A 17,548-nucleotide genomic window follows, 5' to 3' on the forward strand; every position below is an offset into this window, starting at 1 on the left:
GAAGTTTCTCCCATCTCCACAGAGGAACTCTGGAACTCTGTCAGAGTGACCATCGGGTTTCTTTGTCACCTCCCTGACCAAGGCCCTTCTCCCCCGATTTCTCAGTTTGGCCGGGCGGCCAGCTCTAGGAAGAGTCTTGGTGGTTCCAAACTTCTTCCATTTAAGAATGATGAAGGCCACTAACTTCTTGGGGACCGTCAATGCTGCAGACATTTTTTGGTACCTTTCCACAGATCTGTGCCTCAACACAATCCTGTTTCGGAGCTCTATGGACAATTCCTTCGACCTCATGACAATGGTTTTTGCACTGACATGCACTGTCAACAGTGGGATGTTATATAGACAGTTGTGTGCCTTTCCTAATCATGTCCAATTAATTTAATTTACCACAGGTGGAATCCGTGACTGTACCACCCCCCTGAAGCACTGCACCAGCAGCGGGACGACACCGGCCTCTGGGACGACCACAGGGACGCAGTGCGGGTCGATCAAGGCACTGACGGTGAAAATCCCTGGTCAGCAAAGCGTCCAGGATGTCCACCGCAGGAACCCAACACCGCCCTTCTGGGCCATACTCCTCCCAGTCAATGAGGTACTGGAGACTCCCCGCCCATCACCTCAAATCCAGGACTTCACGGACCGAGTACGCCGGACCTCCCTCGATGTCCAGAGGAGGAGGCAGGGCGTTACTGGGTCCAGCCTCAGCGAGGGGACCAGGCACCACTGGCCTGAGGAGAGACGCATGAATAGTTGGGTTAATGCGATAATCAGCAGGGAGTTGCAAATGGTACATTATTTCATTAACCCTCCTCAGGACTTTAAACGGCCCCACAAACTGCGGGCTCAGCTCCCGGCAGGGCAGGCGGAGGGGCAGGTTCTGGTTGGAGAGCCAGATCCGGTCACCTGGAGAGAAAACAGGCGCCTCACTGCGGTGGCGGTCAGCCTGTTCCTTGTGCCGACGCACGGCCCGCTGGAGACGAGTGTGCGCAGCGTTCCAGATCTCCTCAGCACGCCGAAAACGCTCGTCTACCGCAGGGGCCTCGGTCTGGCTCGGATGCCAAGGTGCCAGGGCCGGCTGGTACCCCAACACGCACTGGAAAGGAGTGAGGTTAGTGGAGGAGTGGCGAAAGGAATTCTGCCCAGGGTAGAAAATCCACCCACTCCCCCGAACGGGCCTGACAGTAACACCTCAGGAACCTGCCCACTTCCTGATTGACCCTCTCCACCTTCCCATTTGCTTGAGGACGGTACCCGGAGGTGAGACTGACCATGACCCCAGGCGTTCCATGAGGTGAACTGAGGGCCACGGTCTGACAATGTCCTCCGGGATCCCGTAGTGCCGGAAGACGTGCATAAAAATAGCCTCCGCGGTTTACATGGCCGACGGGAGTCCATTCAGAGGAAGGAGGCGACATTACGAGATACTCATAATGCCCCGTGGTCGTGGAAAAGACCGTTTTCCATTCGTCGCTTGCACGAATGCGCACCAGATTGTAGGCGCTCCTCAAGTCCAGTTTCGTGAAGTACTTTGCCCCGTGCTATTGTTCGATGATGGTTGGGATGAGGGGTAAAGGATAGCTGAACGTAATGGTGGCTTTATTCAGTGTTCGATAATCAATGCAGGGGTGCAGTCCCCCATCTTTCTTCTCAACAAAAAAAGCTTGAGGAGGCTGGTGACGTAGAGGGGCAGATAAAACCCTGCTGGAGGCTCTCCTGTACGTAGGTCTCCATGGCTTCGGTCTCCGCATAGGAGAGGGGGTAGACATGTCCTCTTGGGAGTGCTGCGTCCGACAGCAGGCGATGAGGAGACAGGTGTGTAGCCTGGATCTTAGAGCAAACCCGGTGCAGATCCTGGTATTCCTCCGGTAAATCCATTTGAGGGGCATGGTCCGGACTTTCCACCGTAGTGGTGTTGACAGACAATGCGAGACACCTCCCCTGACACTTCTGCGACCAACCCAGCAGTCTCCTCTCGGGCCAGGAAATAGCAGGGTTATGCCAACTCAACCAGGGGAGACCTAAAACAACGGGGTGCGTGGGGGTGTTTATAATCAAAAAGGTGATCTGTTTTAAATTATTGTCATGGGTCAGCAGAGAAACGGGAACAGTGATGTGATGTATGAGCCCTATCCCTATTGGACGATTATCCAGGCCTTGAAACGGAATGGGTGACTGTAAGGGAACCAAAGGAATGCGTAATGCAGAGGCCAGTGAGCTATCTAAAAGATTCCCGGCAGCTCCGGAATCAATCAGAGCTAACGGGAGTGAGGGGCTAGGATATTCAGGGAATTTAATGGGAAAACACACTGGTTGAGTTGACAGAAAAGGAGAGGAGATCTTGCATCCTCCCTGGGTTGGAGCAGGGGAACTCCCTGGCTTGTCACCTCCTCGCCTATTAGTGGATAGAGGGCAGGTCGGGGAGAAATGACCCCTTTCTCCACAGTAAGAGCAGAGGCCCAGATTCCTTCTTCTCCTACGTGCTGCCTCGGGCAAAAGTGCAGAGCCCACCTCCATCGGCTCTGGCCACAGAGCCGGTATAGCCATGGGCTCCGGATTCCACGCAGGTCGTCGGGACCACAGGAGGTTGTCCAACCGGATCGCCATGCTGATGAGCTGGTCGAGTGCCGCTGCGGAAAACGGTGACCAAAGTTGACTCGTTCCATCCGGTGGAGGCCGCGATGGTCCGGAACTCCAGGGCAAACTCCGAAGTGGTCCTAGATCCCTGGCGTAGTCGGAGTAGGCACTCACCCCCCTCTCGGCCATCCACAGGATGATCAAACAGCGAGCGGAAGAGGAGGGTGAAGTGCTCGTAGGACTCGACCTCGGGTCCACCCGTTTCCCGCTGTCTCCATTAGATGGGTTGATTATTCTGTCCCGTTGTATAATGATAGGAGACAGGCACAGGAATACAAAAGTTTTTTTTATTTCACTACCCAAAATGGCGTATGTGATGAACATGACGGGGATGAAGCCCAAAACAAACCCGTATATATATATATATAACACAGAGCTGTAACCCAAACAAAGAGCGAGGTGTAAACCTCTAATAAATAGACGGGACGAGACCCGTAATAATAAGTGCACGCTAACACAGTAACACGCAAGCCAATACAACAGAGCACAGGTACTCACAAGACCAACAAACATGGAACAGAGGGCACATATATACACATACTAATCAGGAGGAATGGGAACCAGGTGTGCGTAATGAGACAAGACAGTCCTGGGTTGGTGGTAATGAATCCAGTTCAGTGACGCCTAGAAGGCCGGTGGCGTAGACCTCCGGAGCTGATGAAAGGACTGATGCAGCAGTACCAGGGGGATCCGTGACAATTATGGGGTATTGTGTGTAGATTGCTGAGGATTTGTATTTATTTAATCCATTTTAGAATAAGGCTGTAACGTAACAAAATGTGGAAAAAGTCAAGGGGTCTGAATACTTTCCAAAGGCACTGTATATATATATATATATATATATTGACTTCACAGAAAAGGAGAAATCTTCGGTTCATCACGCAGTTTTTGTACGTCGTCGATTAGGCGAAAGGATGATTCCTCAGTGTGTGATATCAACTGTCAAACATGTAGGAGGAAGCGTGATGGTCTGGGGCTCTCTTGCTGGATCCAGAGTCGGCGACTTGCAGAGTGAGTGCCACCCTGAACCACAACAGCTACCACAGCATTTTGCAGCGCCATGCAATACCCTCTGGTGTACGCCTACTTGGTCAGGGGTTCATCCTACAGCAAGATAATGACCCAGAACATACCTTCAGGCTATGGGGTTTATCCTACAGCAAGATAATGACCCAGAACATACCTTCAGGCTATGGGGTTTATCCTACAACAAGATAATGACCCAGAACATACCTGCAGACTATGGGGTTTATCCTACAGCAAGATAATGACCCAGAACATACCTTCAGGCTATGGGGTTCATCCTACAGCAAGATAATGACCCAGAACATACCTCCAGGCTATGGGGTTTATCCTACAGCAAGATAATGACCCAGAACATACCTGCAGACTATGGGGTTTATCCTACAGCAAGATAATGACCCAGAACATACCTGCAGACTATGTCAGAACTACCTAGAAGACAGTAGGCTTCAAATCATGGCATGACCAGCAATCTCCTGACTTACACACCATTGAGCTGGTTTAGGATGAACTGGGCAGAAGTGTGGAAGCAAAGCAACCTACAAGTACAACACATTTGTGGGAACTTCTGCTACAGTGTTGGGAAGAACTTTCCGAACAATATTTGATTTACATTGTAGAAAGAATGCCACGAGTGTGCTTGGTTGTTATGTCTGCAAAAGATGGCTACTTTGGTGAGTCAAAAGTAAAATTGTGTTAAGAAATCATGGAATCGTTTTGTTTTTGTCTCCAATTGTTTGTTCTATGCTTTAATTTCAGAGTACAATTAGACATTAAACTGTGAATTTCAATAAAAACTGGAAAAATGGTGTTCTAAAATTTTTGACCAGTAGAATGTGTGTGTGTATATATATATATTTTCATTCCCCACACTCCACATAAGCCAATACATTGCTCATCCAATTGAAATACTTTAATACAAATTTAACAAGGACAAGGGTTTTGAAAAAGCACAACTGCTTTATTTTTTCTCTCAATAAGGAAAGGGTGAATATGATCACATATCTGAAAGGATAAATATCAGGTACGATAAATAGACCGTGTGATCAGTTCCAGAGTGCACAGGTCCTCTGACAAATGAAATATGTATCCTAAAAGTACCAACAAAAAAAGCATCAGGATGATATCTTGGTGTAGGTACAGTAATGAGTGAAGACGAGAGCAGGCGGAAACCAAATGAAGTTTCTCAGGTGTGTATAAGACGTTTCAGTGTACACCTTCCAGTCTCTGTCCAAAAACTGACAGGGTCGTCACAGCAAAAAGCACAGTAGAGATGGGCAAAAAGCCATCACAATGTCCAATAAGCCAATCCACAAGTGAAAGCAGTCCACCCTGTGAGAACATCATAGTGACCTTTGAAACACTTACCCTTTTATTAGTGATACAATATATGAATCAAACATATGTTTTTAGACTCCCACCCTCCCCAACTGACCGTAACTCTGAATATAGTTGAACAGGTATGCATCATGTACAGACGTCAGTGAAACACTGCCATAAAATATGAGTCTGAACATTTTGTAGTGTCATGGATCATTAATACGCAGAAACATTTATAACCAGTTATGACATTGGAATAGTAAGTTTCAAAATGAGTGCCCTTTTTTTTATATCACAGATGCCAACAGTTCATATAATTTTTCTAACAAAACAAATGCTTTAATATTTCCTTCTCCAGAGAGCCCAAAACAACTGCAGCGTTCACCAAAAAACCTACGCGAAGAAAGTACATCAATTCATCAAGCAATTCTAAACACCCTCTTTTGTCGTGAAATTGTAACATAAAAATAGATATTTGGACCCTGATTGAGAGTTAGGCTGCATTTATTGCTAGCGCCACCCCAGAGGCCTTACATGGTGCTGAATGTTCACTAGGGAGGTGTGCCTACTCATTCCTTCACTAACCCCTCCACCTTTCCATCGAGTTGTGTTAAAAAAACAAACAATAGAGAAGTGTTTTATAGCTCTAGGAGCAAAAACAAAAACACTATAGGAGCGGGAATATAAAAGCACTTGACATGTATCAGATGTGAATTCAGATTTCAGCAACTCATTACAACCAAAAGTATAGCAATAAAAAGCAACATTTCAATCAGCTGTTGAGATCGTACAGTAAGTCAATGAAGCCCGTCGTCACTCCCAAACACTATAGATATCCCCCACTCCAACACTATAGAATAAACCACATTTTTTGCCAGCTCGGTTGATCAAAACCTCACACTACGGCAGCAGTATCCGCTGTCTTTTGAAATGTTGCGATAGGGTCCTGGATTAGGCTCTACGATTAACACACATTCAGCACATCACATGCACACTGCATCAACACTAGGATAGCTTCAAATGAGGCAAGATGATTTCTCTAAAATGTCCTAGTTTTTGCTTCTGTTTACAAAACACATAGGAGACAAAACAAAAGCAAAAAACAGCCTTTAAAAAAATAAACTGAAACATTTTCTAAAAATCGAAGCAGTTTTGTCACAGTTCACGAGCTGTGTGAAGTACCCCAGGGGGCTCTGAGGGCGACACGCCCCAATTCACACCTTTCCATGTTTACACACAATGATGTCCTTAAAATCTGTCTTTGAAGTCCTTTAATAATAGAGCAAACAGGCGATGATTACTTACTTAAAAAAAAAAAGATTAAAACTACCAGCAAAATTCTTCAAAAAGTGAGGGAAAAGGACACGTTTGTTTTTTATGCTTACAGATTTGCTTTCTTGTGGTGACATGTCAAGTGTCTGCCTCCTCTACTGGGCAATAGTCCAAAAAAGTAGTGTGGCAAAAACGGGGGGAACTAGGAGTGAACTATCGGCAGGAGCTGTTCGTTTCCTTTTTCAGATGCAGAGCAACACAGAAAACGTGCATTTATTTATTTTTTGTTACCGTTCTTCTCCCGAAAAAGGACAATGTTAATAAATAAGGAGAACCTTGAGTCTGCTTATACACACACACACACACACACACACACACACACACACACACACACACACACACACACACACACACACACACACACACACACACGGTGTTTAATAATAATAAGTGTCCGGTTCTGGTAGTTCGGGGAGTTGGTACAGTATGCCTGCCTGCTCCTTAGTTTGGCGCCCGATCTGGGGGTTGGCAATAGAAGGCTGGGAGGTGGGTCGAAAGAGGGTGCACGGGGTTGTGTCTTCCAGAGGCAGGTTGGGTGGAGGTTGAAGGTCCGTTGCCATGCCTTGCCCTCCACTTTGACAGCCTGGGGTTTGATGGCTCAGGTGCATGGTGCTGGTTTGCCCTGCCAGCCGGGAAGGGACTCCTGGAGTTTGCTGGTCATCAGGCCCCACGACAGTGCCTTCCCCTCACCCACCAGCTGGTGCCCATTTCGCAGGGCTTTACTCTAAAACACACACATGAGAAACGCAAGGTTAACATTTCATATCATTTTCAAATGGACAACAAAACAATAACACTAATGCCACCAAGGAGGGAAATTGTTAAAACAATCTAATTTAAAAACGGTCTAATAGCAAGAATTAGACACCATTAGAAAAAAAGCTATTATCAAGCATCAGTTTTTTTTGCTACAAGTAATATGCACAGGAGAAGATTAATACATTATTTGTGTAACATTTTAACACATTCAAAAGAAACACCAGAGCATTCATGTATGAACTGCTTGCTGTGTGTTATCAACATGACCCTCTTACATCCAAGTTGTAAATATTAGAGGTAAATATGTATATTTGATTTACAGCATTTATTTATCGCCTATGACATTTTCTTTGTGTATTTAATTGTGATAATGTACTGATATGTGATTTTGTGTGATTGCGTATTTCTTTCCTTTTGTTTCCATAAATGCCCATCTAGAGACGGGTGTTAAATTAGCATAAACCAGAAACACTCCTACAATGCATCGGACGATTGTTTGTTCAATGTCTTTGTACTTGTCCCTATCCAAATATACCAGTAAATGATACTACGTGCCTACAAGATTAGGCTACCTATGTCTATGAGCACCATTTGATTAAATACAGTTCCCTAGGTAAGTTTAAAGACAAATTAATCTTGTGATGAGAAATTTTTACCTCAGGTACCATATTACTGGTTATGACGCAATATGTTCATTATTAATTACAATAGTTCATAGCAGTGCATCCAGTTGAGTTCATTCAGAGCCATATATAGTCTGTTCAGGGCAACTTTGACAGCTAGACACTAGTTGCTTCTTAACAGACATGGAGAGTTGAGGTGCTGACAGTGGTAATTGACGTCACGACATTTTTTTTTTTATTTATTTTTTTTATTTTCTCCCCTTTTCTCCCCAATTTTTCGTGGTATCCAATCGCTAGTAATTACTATCTTGTCTCATCGCTACAACTCCCGTACGGGCTCGGGAGAGACGAAGGTCGAAAGTCATGCGTCCTCCGAAGCACAACCCAACCAAGCCGCACTGCTTCTTAACACAGCGCGCCTCCAACCCGGAAGCCAGCCGCACCAATGTGTCGGAGGAAACACCGTGCACCCGCCCCCCTCGGTTAGCGCGCACTGCGCCCGGCCCGCCACAGGAGTCGCTGGAGCGCGATGAGACAAGGATATCCCTACCGGCCAAACCCTCCCTAGCCCGGACGACGCTAAGCCAATTGTGCGTCGCCCCACGGACCTCCCGGTCGCGGCCGGCTGCGACAGAGCCTGGGCGCGAACCCAGACTCTGGTGGCGCAGCATAGCACTGCGATGCAGTGCTCTAGACCACTGCGCCACCCGGGAGGCCCGTCACGACACATTTTAACCAATCAAAATTAATTGAGGTCATAATCAACTACCAAACTCTCCATATATGGCTTTAATTTCATACATTGGCACATTGGATTGAAGAAAAACAAAAAACGAAATGGATAAAAATTTAATTACCTATATTTACAGTGGGTGGCTCACCTTCATGCCATCCTCCGGCCCCTTGACGGTGGGCTCGGGGGCCGAGGGGGGGGTGGAGTGGGGTGGCTCGCGCCCGGGATTGGGGTAAGGGGGGGAGCGGATGATGACTGTCTTGTTGACCTGCATGACAGGTCTCTGGATGGGGGTGGGAAAGGGGCCGGTGGTGGGGGGACGCATGTGCATAACCATGCTGCCCTGGGGAGGGGGGACCTGGTGGAACACACACACTGTTAGCATGGCAACACGTCTCAGTATATATGCATGGTTATTTTTCTTTAGGCAAATATTAAGGGGGTTGCGGAGATGTGTGCAAAGCTACAAATATTTTCCAGACTGAATTCTAAAATGACATTTCATCAAATTGCTTTATGCTCGTGACTCAAACGTACACTAAGGTCTTGAGAGGCCATTGTGCCAGAGCAGTTCAGGGAAGCTGCATGTCAAAACTGATTAGTCATTCAAATGGTGCAACATCACAGTGATTTGAACAAGCAGAATGATTGAGTTGAGGTTTCTATAACCTTGCCGTGTAGGGGGCACAGCAGGGCCTCATACCAGCCGGTGGCCGGGTCTCTGTAGCAGCAACTACAGGTCAGGCCAGGGCCACTGCAAGCCCAGCCTCGCTGCTGAACGGCCTGCATGGATGAGGTCTTCTGTTTCCAATGAAATGGGAGGGGGAGGCTATATGAGTGTGTATGGGCAGCTGGGATTGTGTGTCAGGACCGTTTGTGTGTGGTGGGGTGGGGGGTACCTGCTACTGTAAGAGCCTGTAAAAGTGCCTGTAAAATTGTGTTTGTGTGTATGAAAGTGTGTGAAGTGCACACGAGGACCTTGATTGTCAGTTGACCTAGTTGTTGATTGTAGAATGTGAACAGTAACTAGTACTACCAAGGTGCGTGTATGTACCTAATGTGTGTATGACTGTGTTGGGTCGTACCTGCTGGGTGTAATGCCCAGGCAGAGGGCCCACGGGGCCAGACTGCTTCCCACTGGGGCTGGCAGACCCTGGTCTGATGGGAGAGAGGGGGAAAAAGATAGATTTACCATTAGCTTCCAATTACATCTATATCATCACTTTAATGCCATTATATGATCACTAAATGTTTAATTAAATATTGGACAAACCAGAAGAAAACTAAAAGTAAACGCAGCTGTGCTGTCAGTTTCTTGACAAGTCTAAACATTTTACTGGCAGCGAACCATGTAGAATCCTGTGGTATGTTACAATAAAATGAACACGTTTATAAGGATATGAACTAAGAGAAGACGTTTTGTGATCCAACATAAGTTTCAGGGTGACATTTAGCTGTTCCAGCTCACCTGTTGTATCCTCCAGGCATGCCCTGGGAGTGATTGGGCTTGTCAGAGAACTGGAAGCCTTTCATTTCCATCTGGGAGGTCTGGAGAAGGACAACAAACAAACATCCCCATTAAATATACAAGTAAGAACATCTCAATGCCATCTATGAAATGTTGTGCAATCTATGAAATGTTGTGGCATTAAAGTGATAGTTCACCCAAATGACAAATTCACTACAGTTGTTCCTTACCTTGTAAGTAGTATACGGACCAGTAGACATTGGGAAATTCTGCAAAAAATTCAAGTAATTTTGTAATTTAGGTGAACTATCCCTTCTATTTCAAAGGGATGGGTTTCACTACATTCAAAGTGCATTTTTGTTTGTTTATACATGAAATGTTTCCAAATCCAACCTAGAGCTAACATTTACCAATCATTAGGGTAGTTAAGCTGTAACATTGTTGGAAGGGACACTTGGTGGGTCTGTGGAGCTCACCTCTCTGCTGCCGGTCATGACAGGGGGCTGGGAGCCAGGGGGGAGCATCCTGCGGGCGGCTCCGACGGAGAGGTTCTGGCCCTGCTGGAGCTGGATGGATTGGGGCAGGATGAGGTGCTGCTGGGCAGAGCCATAACGCAGCTGGGAGCCCGGCAAGGGCATGGTCACCTGGAGCGAGAGAGCGAGAGAGAGGGAGGATCATTGTTCGTGCCTTTGAAACATTGAATGAAGAGAGTATAATGTTTCCATTAGAAGCCAAGCAAACTGTTCCTTCAAACTAAGTGTGCCACTGACAGAGTTGTTCCCCTTACCTGGATGAGCTGGGAGTCCATGAGCTGGGAGGAGCTCATGCCAGGGCCCTGGTTCATCTGGCCGTCATAGACCATGGCCTGGCTGCCGTTCATGGGCTGGTAGTGGGAGCCCGACTGGGGCTTGACCATGTCTGATGGCTGCATGCCCGGGAAGGCCGAATAGGGCCCCTTCAGAGGGCCACCGCCTGACAGCACCATGGGGTTAGGCTGAGACAGATTGGGATGCATGTACACCTGGGACCTGAAGGAGGGAATGGAGTTGAACATCTCCTGGGACTGAGAGACGGGAAGGCCTCCCCGGAGACCGAGCTGGGCCTGCAGAGAGGTGTGTAGGGAGATGGGGATCTGCTGGGCAGCCGCCGCCTGCGTGGACACACAGGAAGGAGTGAATTATAATATTACAGTTTACCCCCCCCACCAGCGCATTTTCATGACAAATTGGACATCATCACAAATTGCCATGCAAAATGTCATTATTCACCCAGCAAAATCAAGCATTTTGGCATGTAATCACAAAAAATCCAAATCCAGGAGGTACCGATTATTGCCCAAAATATATATATCTATTTTTTTACACTACCGTTCAAAAGTTTGGGGTCACTTAGAAATGTCCTTGTTTTTGAAAGAAAAGCATATTTTTCCCCCCATTAAAATAACATAAAATTGATCAGAAATACAGTGTAGACATTCTAAATGTTGTAAATGATTATTGTAGCTGGAAATGGCCGATTTTTTATGGAATATCTATATAGGCGTACAGAGGCCCATTATCAGCAACCATCACTCCTGTGTTCCAATGGCACGTTGTGTTAGCTAATCCAAGTTAATCATTTCAAAAGGCTAATTGATCATTAGAAAACCCTTCTGCAATTATGTAAGCACAGCTGAAAACTGTTGTCCTGATTAAAGAAGCAATAAAACTGGCCTTCTTTAGACTAGTTGAGTATCTGGAACATCAGCATTTGTGGGTTCGATTACAGGCTCAAAATGGCCAGAAACAAAGAACTTTCTTCTGAAACTCGTCAGTCTATTCATGTTCTGAGAAATGAAGGCTATTCCATGCGAGAAATTGCCACGAAACTGAAGATCTCCTACAACTCTGTGTACTACTCCCTTCACAGAAGAGCACAAACTATCTCTAACCAGAATAGAAAGAGTGGGAAGCCCCGGTGCACAACTGAGCAAGAGGACAAGTACATTAGTGTCTAGTTTGGGAAACAGACACCTCACAAGTCCTCAACTGGCAGCTTCATTAAATAGTACCTGCAAAACACCAGTCTCAACGTCAACAGTGAAGAGGCGACTCCAGGATGCTGGCCTTCTAGGCAGAGTTGCAAAGAAAAAGCCATATCTCAGACTGGCCAAAAAAAAAAAGAACAAAAAAAAGATTAAGATGGGCAAAAGAACACAGACACTGGACAGAGGAAATCTGCCTAGAAGGCCAGCATCCCGGAGTCGCCGCTTCACTGTTGACACCGGTGTTTTGCGGGTACTATTTAACTTCTTTGGGGTAGGGGGCAGTATTTTCACGCCCGGATGAAAAGCGTGCCCAGAGTAAACTGCCTGCTACTCAGGCCTAGATGCTAGGATATTCATATTATTAGTAGATTTTGATAGAAAACACTGAAGTTTCTAAAACTGTTTGAATGATGTCTGTGTATAACAAAACTCATATGGCAGGCAAAAACCAGAGAAAAAATCCAACCAGGAAGTGGGAAATCTGAGGTTTGTAGTTTTTCAACTCTTTGCCGATCCAAGAAACAGTGGAAATTGGGTCATATTGCACTTCCTAAGACTTCCACTAGATGTGAACAGTCTTTAGAACCTTGTTTGAGGCTTCTACTGTGAAGGAGGGGGGGAATGAGAGCTGAATGAGTCAGAGGTCTGCCAGAGTGGCATGAGCTGACGACGCGCATTCACATGAGTTAGCTTGCGTTCCATTGCATTTCTGAAGACAAAGGAATTCTACGGTTGGAACATTATTGAAGATTTATGTTAAAAACATCCTAAAGATTGATTCTATACATTGTTTGACATGTTTCTATGGACTGTAACGGGACTTTTTGACTTTTCGTCTGGACCTAGTGATGGCGCCTCATGAATTTGGATTACTGGGCTAAACGCGCTAACAAAAAGGAGGTATTTGGACATAAATGATGGACATTATCGAACAAAACAAACATTTATTGTCGAACTGGAAATCCTGGGAGTGCATTCTGATGAAGATCATCAAAGGTAAGTGAAAATGTATAATGCTATTTCTGGCTTCTGTTGACTCCACAACATGGCGGATATCTGTATGGCTTGATTTAGTGTCTGAGCACTGTACTCAGATTATTGCATGGTGTGCTTAATTTTTTTTTTTTTATAATACATTTATTTTTAATCTGACACAGCGGTTGCATTAAGGGGAAGTGGATCTAAAATTCCATGCATAACAGTTGTATCTTTTAGCAATGTTTATTATGAGTATTTATGTAAATTGATGTGGCTCTGCAAAATCACCAGATGTTTTGGAACTACTGAACATAACGCGCCAATGTAAACTGAGATTTTTGGATATAAATATTAACTTTATCGAACAAAACATACATGTATTGTGTAACATGAAGTCCTATGAGTGTCATCTGATGAAGATCATCAAATGTTAGTAATTAATTTTATCTCTATTTCTGCTTTTTGTGACTCCTCTCTTTGGCTGGAAAAATGGCTGTGTTTTTTTGTGACTAGGTACTGACCTAACATAATCGCATGGTATGCTTTTGTCGTAAAGCCTTTTTGAAATCGGACAATGTGGTGGGATTAACAACAAGTTTATCTTTAAAATTGTGTATAATACATGTATGTTTGAGGAATTTTAATTATGAGATTTGGCGCCCTGCACTTTCACTGGATGTTGGTCAGGTGGGACATTAGCGTCCCATGTACCCTAGAGAGGTTAATGAAGCTGCCAGTTGAGGACTTGTGAGGCGTCTGTTTCTCAAACTAGACACTAATGTACAGTGGGGCAAAAAAGTATTTAGTCAGCCACCAATTGTGCAAGTTCTCCCACTTAAAAAGATGCCTGTAATTTTCATAATAGGTACACTTCAACTATGACAGACAAAATGAGAAGAAAAAAATCCAGAAAATCACATTGTAGGATTTTTAATGAATTTATTTGCAAATTATGGTGGAAAATAAGTATTTGGTCAATAACAAAAGTTTCTCAATACTTTGTTATATACCCTTTGTTGGCAATGACAGAGGTCAAACGTTTTCTGTAAGTCTTCACAATGTTTTCACACACTGTTGCTGGTATTTTGGCCCATTCCTCCATGCAGATCTCCTCTAGAGCAGTGATGTTTTGGGGCTGTTGCTGGGCAACACGGACTTTCAACTCCCTCCAAAGAATTTCTATGGGGTTGAGATCTGGAGACTGGCTAGGCCACTCCAGGACCTTGAAATGCTTCTTACGAAGCCACTCCTTCGTTGCCCGGGCGGTGTGTTTGGGATCATTGTCATGCTGAAAGACCCAGCCACGTTTCATCTTCAATGCCCTTGCTGATGGAAGGAGGTTTTCACTCAAAATCTCACGATACATGGCCCCATTCATTCTTTCCTTTACACGGATCAGTCGTCCTGGTACCTTTGCAGAAAAACAGCCCCAAAGCATGTTTCCACCCCCATGCTTCACAGTAGGTATGGTGTTCTTTGGATGCAACTCAGCATTCTTTGTCCTCCAAACACGACGAGTTGAGTTTTTACCAAAAAGTTATATTTTGGTTTCATCTGACCATATGACATTCTCCCAATCTTCTTCTGGATCATCCAAATGCTCTCTAGCAAACTTCAGACGGGCCTGGACATGTACTGGCTTAAGCAGGGGGACACGTCTGGCACTGCAGGATTTGAGTCCCTGGCGGCGTAGTGTGTTACTGATGGTAGGCTTTGTTACTTTGGTCCCAGCTCTCTGCAGGTCATTCACTAGGTCCCCCCGTGTGGTTCTGGGATTTTTGCTCACCGTTCTTGTGATCATTTTGACCCCACGGGGTGAGATCTTGCGTGGAGCCCCAGATCGAGGGAGATTATCAGTGGTCTTGTATGTCTTCCATTTCCTAATAATTGCTCCCACAGTTGATTTCTTCAAACCAAGCTGCTTACCTATTGCATATTCAGTCTTCCCAGCCTGGTGCAGGTCTACAATTTTGTTTCTGGTGTCCTTTGACAGCTCTTTGGTCTTGGCCATAGTGGAGTTTGGAGTGTGACTGTTTGAGGTTGTGGACAGGTGTCTTTTATACTGATAAGATAACAAGTTCAAACAGGTGCCATTAATACAGGTAACAAGTGGAGGACAGAGGAGCCTCTTAAAGAGGAAGTTACAGGTCTGTGAGAGCCAGAAATCTTGCTTGTTTGTAGGTGACCAAATACTTATTTTCCACCATAATTTGCAAATAAATTCATAAAAAATCCTACAATGTGATTTTCTGGATTTGTTCTCTCTCATTTTGTCTGTCATAGTTGAAGTGTACCTATGATGAAAATTACAGGCCTCTCACTTCTTTTTAAGTGGGAGAACTTGCACAATTGGTGGCTGACCAAATACTTTTTTGCCCCACTGTACTTGTCCTCTTGCTCAGTTGTGCACCGGGGCCTCCCACTTCTCTGTCTATTCTGGTTAGAGACAGTTTGCGCTGTTCTGTGAAGGGAGTAGTACACAGCATTGTACGAGATCTTCAGTTTCTTGTCAATTTCTAGCATGGAATAGCCTTCCTTTCTCAGAACAAGAATAGATGTTATTTGTTTCTGGTCATTTTGAGGCTGTAATTAAACCCGCTGATGCTCCAGATACTCAACTCGTCTAAAGGAGGACCGTTTTATTGCTTCTTTAAATCAGGACAACAGTTTTCAGCTGTGCTAACATAATTGCAAAAGGGTTTTCTCTAATGATCAATTAGACTTTTAAAATGATAAACTTGGATTAGCTAAAACAACATGCCATTGGAACACAGGAGTGATGGTTGCTGATAATGGGCCTCTGTATGCCTATGTAGATATTCCATTTTAAAAAATCAGCCGTTTCCAGCTACAATTGTCATTTACAAAATTAACAATGTCTACACTGTATTTCTGATCAATTTGGTGTTATTTTAAACGGACGAAAAAATTTACTTTTCTTTCAAAAACAAGGACATTTCCAAGTGACCCCAAACTTTTGAACGGTAGTGTATATAAAGAAGAAAAATAATTGGAATAAAATCCTGTAAAACCCTATACTTGTAAGTGTAGTACCTGTTGGTAGCTCTGCTGCTGGGTCATGGTTGGGGGCACCAGACGAGGCTGGCTGGGAAAGACATGGCCGTCCAGATACAGCGGGGGGACATGGTTACCTACAGAGACGGAAATACAATTGTTATTTCAAAAGTATAATAATAATGCACAGATTTACATTTCATACAACGCATAGTCTTTTGGCAAATATAGCAATAATGTCAATGTTTAATGTGCGAGTGTCCTCTTACCCTGCATGGACATGGAAGGCGCCACGGAGGCAATGGGCATGGGGGGCATGGACACCCCTCCGAAAGAGCTGTAGCTCACCCCGCTGGAGGAGCCCACGCTGCAAGGGGGCTGGGCGCCAGTGGTACCCCCACCAGGAGAGCCCTGCTCGGGGAGAGACTGGGAGTTCTCCCACGCCTTACGGGCCGACTCCATCTGAGAAAGAGGGGACGAAGGGATAGAAATGATCGGTAAAATTACACAAAATCTTTTGTGTTTACTAACGTTTATTTGATCTAACCTTTACTTAGCCAGGTCGGTAACTGAGAGTTACATTTCTTTAACAAGACTAGTGTTTTTAGAGATGTGTGGAGAGTGTGAGGCAGTGGGGTGTGTACCTTGAGTGTGAGGTCAGCACTGGGGAAAGAGATGGGGTTGAGGTTGATGCCAGGCTGTAGGTGGTCTCTACGCAGCATGGGAATGGCCTGGGTCAGGGCCGGCTACACACACACAAAGGTTATTAACACATCAACAACTAGCCAATGACATCTTTTGTCCATTTTACATCTCATTTATGATATTTATCTTGTCAAGCCACTTCAAGTGCAGCACTAATAGCCCACCTTATAATCATGAGGTGACAATGGGAATCTAGTTGAACTCAGTATATTTGTACTCACGTTGCTGACGAGGGCGTCCTGCAGCTTGGCGATAGGGTTGGACAAGGGCACTGGGGTGGAACCGGGTGGCAGACTAAAGTCAGAGTCCTTGGCACTGACACCAAACTCGATGGGTGGCACGGGCAGCACCGTGTCCACGTGGAGGTCCACGCCGTTGACGGGCGTGATGGGCCTCCCCTCCAGACGCTCCACACCCTCCGAGCCTTTGCGGTGCTTGAGTGAACGTTCGTTGCCGATGGGGCCAGGCTTGTGCTGCTCCTTGCTCTGCTCAAGGCCCGCGTCAGAATCCTCAGAGTTGGGCTCGCTGCCTGTGAAGGAGACCTGCTTGGTCCACGAATCTCCTCCAGATGACTGTATTGACAGAGCTGAGGGAAGGAATAGAACAATGTAAGAACCAATGTATTATGTTATACAGTTGACAACACAAGAATGTTCCTATGTAGTTTGGAGGGAAAAGCTGAGTATGGGAAACAGTTATCAGATGGGGTGGAAGATGAGGTGTGTGAAGGCTGGGGTGTTGCCCCTACTCCTACCTGAGCTGTTAGTCTCCCAGATTTCTGTGCCCAGATTGTTGGCAGAGAGTCCCTCTTCTGGCTGATCAATGGTCATGCCACCCTGCTTCTTGGCAAACCGCGGGGGCATCTTGGAGGTGATCGGTCTGTTCTTTCCTGGAACCTGCAGTGTGGCAAAGGAATAGTTTTTTTCCCATAG

At 45.5% G+C, this 17,548-nt stretch overlaps 1 protein-coding gene across 11 annotated transcripts in view; it reads right to left on the bottom strand.

Moving 5' to 3' along the window:
- Window positions 1-4,597: 4,597 nt before the first annotated feature.
- prrc2b (proline-rich coiled-coil 2B) overlaps window positions 4,598-17,548 on the bottom strand; it is a 40,773-nt gene continuing 27,822 nt past the window's right edge. For 3 of the 11 annotated variants that reach the window (XM_071350591.1, XM_071350592.1, XM_071350588.1), the window contains exons 18-30: window positions 17,371-17,512; window positions 16,838-17,202; window positions 16,556-16,657; window positions 16,181-16,373; window positions 15,951-16,048; window positions 10,680-11,042; window positions 10,369-10,536; window positions 10,123-10,161; window positions 9,893-9,972; window positions 9,510-9,582; window positions 9,094-9,225; window positions 8,573-8,782; window positions 4,598-7,033 (exon numbers count right to left, since the gene is read on the bottom strand). In XM_071350591.1, coding sequence (XP_071206692.1) covers window positions 6,908-7,033; window positions 8,573-8,782; window positions 9,094-9,225; window positions 9,510-9,582; window positions 9,893-9,972; window positions 10,123-10,161; window positions 10,369-10,536; window positions 10,680-11,042; window positions 15,951-16,048; window positions 16,181-16,373; window positions 16,556-16,657; window positions 16,838-17,202; window positions 17,371-17,512 — 2,091 coding nt within the window. In that variant the 3' untranslated portion in view covers window positions 4,598-6,907. Of the gene's footprint in view, window positions 7,034-8,548; window positions 8,783-9,093; window positions 9,226-9,509; window positions 9,583-9,892; window positions 9,973-10,122; window positions 10,162-10,368; window positions 10,537-10,679; window positions 11,043-15,950; window positions 16,049-16,180; window positions 16,374-16,555; window positions 16,658-16,837; window positions 17,203-17,370; window positions 17,513-17,548 lie in introns of those variants that run through there. The other 8 variants (XM_071350594.1, XM_071350593.1, XM_071350595.1 and 5 more) reach the window with 8 other exon arrangements.

Source organism: Salvelinus alpinus, chromosome 18 (genome assembly GCF_045679555.1).
Source record: "Salvelinus alpinus chromosome 18, SLU_Salpinus.1, whole genome shotgun sequence".
Classification (NCBI taxonomy): Eukaryota; Metazoa; Chordata; class Actinopteri; order Salmoniformes; family Salmonidae; genus Salvelinus; species Salvelinus alpinus.